We start from the raw sequence: 1,258 nt of genomic DNA on the forward strand, positions 1-1,258 counted from the left end.
GCTGCCATCCATTCGCAACTTCCCACAGCAATACGATGTGAGCGCTAGCAGTGGGGTGCAGGGTGGTGTCGGATCTCAGATGTGGGGGTGAGCGGCCGCCGCAAGGCTTGCCTGCCGGCTGGGTCTATGATGCAATCCAGCGGGGCTCAGCAGGCTCTCCCCATGCCCACCCTGCAGCTCTGCATCCACGCGCAGAACGGCCGCAAGTGCCAGTACGTGGGGAACTGCTCGTTCGCACACAGCCCGGAGGAGAGGGACATGTGGACGTTCATGAAGGAGAACAAGAGTGAGTGGGAAGACTGGGCAGGATGGGGGCCTGGCCCAGTGTCCCTTCATTGCCAGACACCCCAAGTCATCAGTCGGCCCAAGAACACCTGCTGTCTCCTTTGCCACCCAGGCCCTCCTCCTGCCCCGCCCCCCCAGACCGCCCCCGCCCGACAGCAAGGCCTGGGACGCCCCCAGCTCCCGAGTCCAGGGGGTGTCGTGGGGAGAATGGACGAAGAATCCTCTCTCACGAGCACTCTGGCCTCCATTTCCCACCAGTCCTGGACATGCAGCAGACCTATGACATGTGGCTGAAGAAACACAACCCAGGGAAGCCAGGGGAAGGGACCCCAATCAGTTCTCGGGAAGGGGAGAAGCAGATCCAGATGCCCACAGACTACGCCGACATCATGGTAACGCCCTCACGCGTGCGCGGGCCCAGGTCTGAGCCGGACCTGGGAGGGTGTGGGGCGGGCGCAGCGCCCTCGGGGAAGCAGTCCAGGCAGAGGGGCGAGGAACGGGCACCCACAGCGGCTGTGTTCCCAGATGGGCTACCATTGCTGGCTCTGCGGCAAGAACAGCAACAGCAAGAAGCAGTGGCAGCAGCACATCCAGTCCGAGAAGCACAAGGAGAAGGTCTTCACATCCGACAGCGACGCCAGCGGCTGGGCCTACCGCTTCCCCATGGGCGAGTTCCGGCTCTGCGACAGGTGCTCCCGGGGGGGGGCAGGGCCGAGGGGCGGGTGTGGAGGGCTGCGGGGGGGCCTGAGATGAGCCTGTGATCTGGAACCATCGCGCAGAGAGGGTGGTGTCCGGAAGCCGCCGCTCCTGGATGTGAGGAGCAGGGGGAGCGGGATGGGGAGGGACGAGGTGGGCTCAGAACTGCCACACCCCTGCCTGAGGCCCTGAGGCAGGTCCTCGAGAAGGCCGGATGGGCCAGCTTTCACCAGGACCGAGGCTGCCCAGGGAGAGGCTTGTCTTGGATGGGAGGGGA

The 1,258-nt window shown here is 65.1% G+C and overlaps 1 protein-coding gene across 1 annotated transcript in view; it reads left to right on the top strand.

The window, feature by feature from the left end:
- Positions 1-1,258, top strand: part of ZC3H7B (zinc finger CCCH-type containing 7B) — a 55,483-nt gene that overhangs the window by 53,796 nt on the left and 429 nt on the right. The window contains 4 exon segments of the mRNA XM_077757942.1: positions 1-37; positions 178-286; positions 544-677; positions 811-974. The exon segment at positions 1-37 is cut by the window's left edge and continues 36 nt beyond it. Of these exon segments, the coding sequence (XP_077614068.1) occupies positions 1-37; positions 178-286; positions 544-677; positions 811-974 (444 nt within the window).

The sequence above is a fragment of the Crocuta crocuta genome, unplaced genomic scaffold (genome assembly GCF_008692635.1).
Source record: "Crocuta crocuta isolate KB4526 unplaced genomic scaffold, BGI_CrCroc_1.0 scaffold143, whole genome shotgun sequence".
NCBI lineage: Eukaryota > Metazoa > Chordata > Mammalia > Carnivora > Hyaenidae > Crocuta > Crocuta crocuta.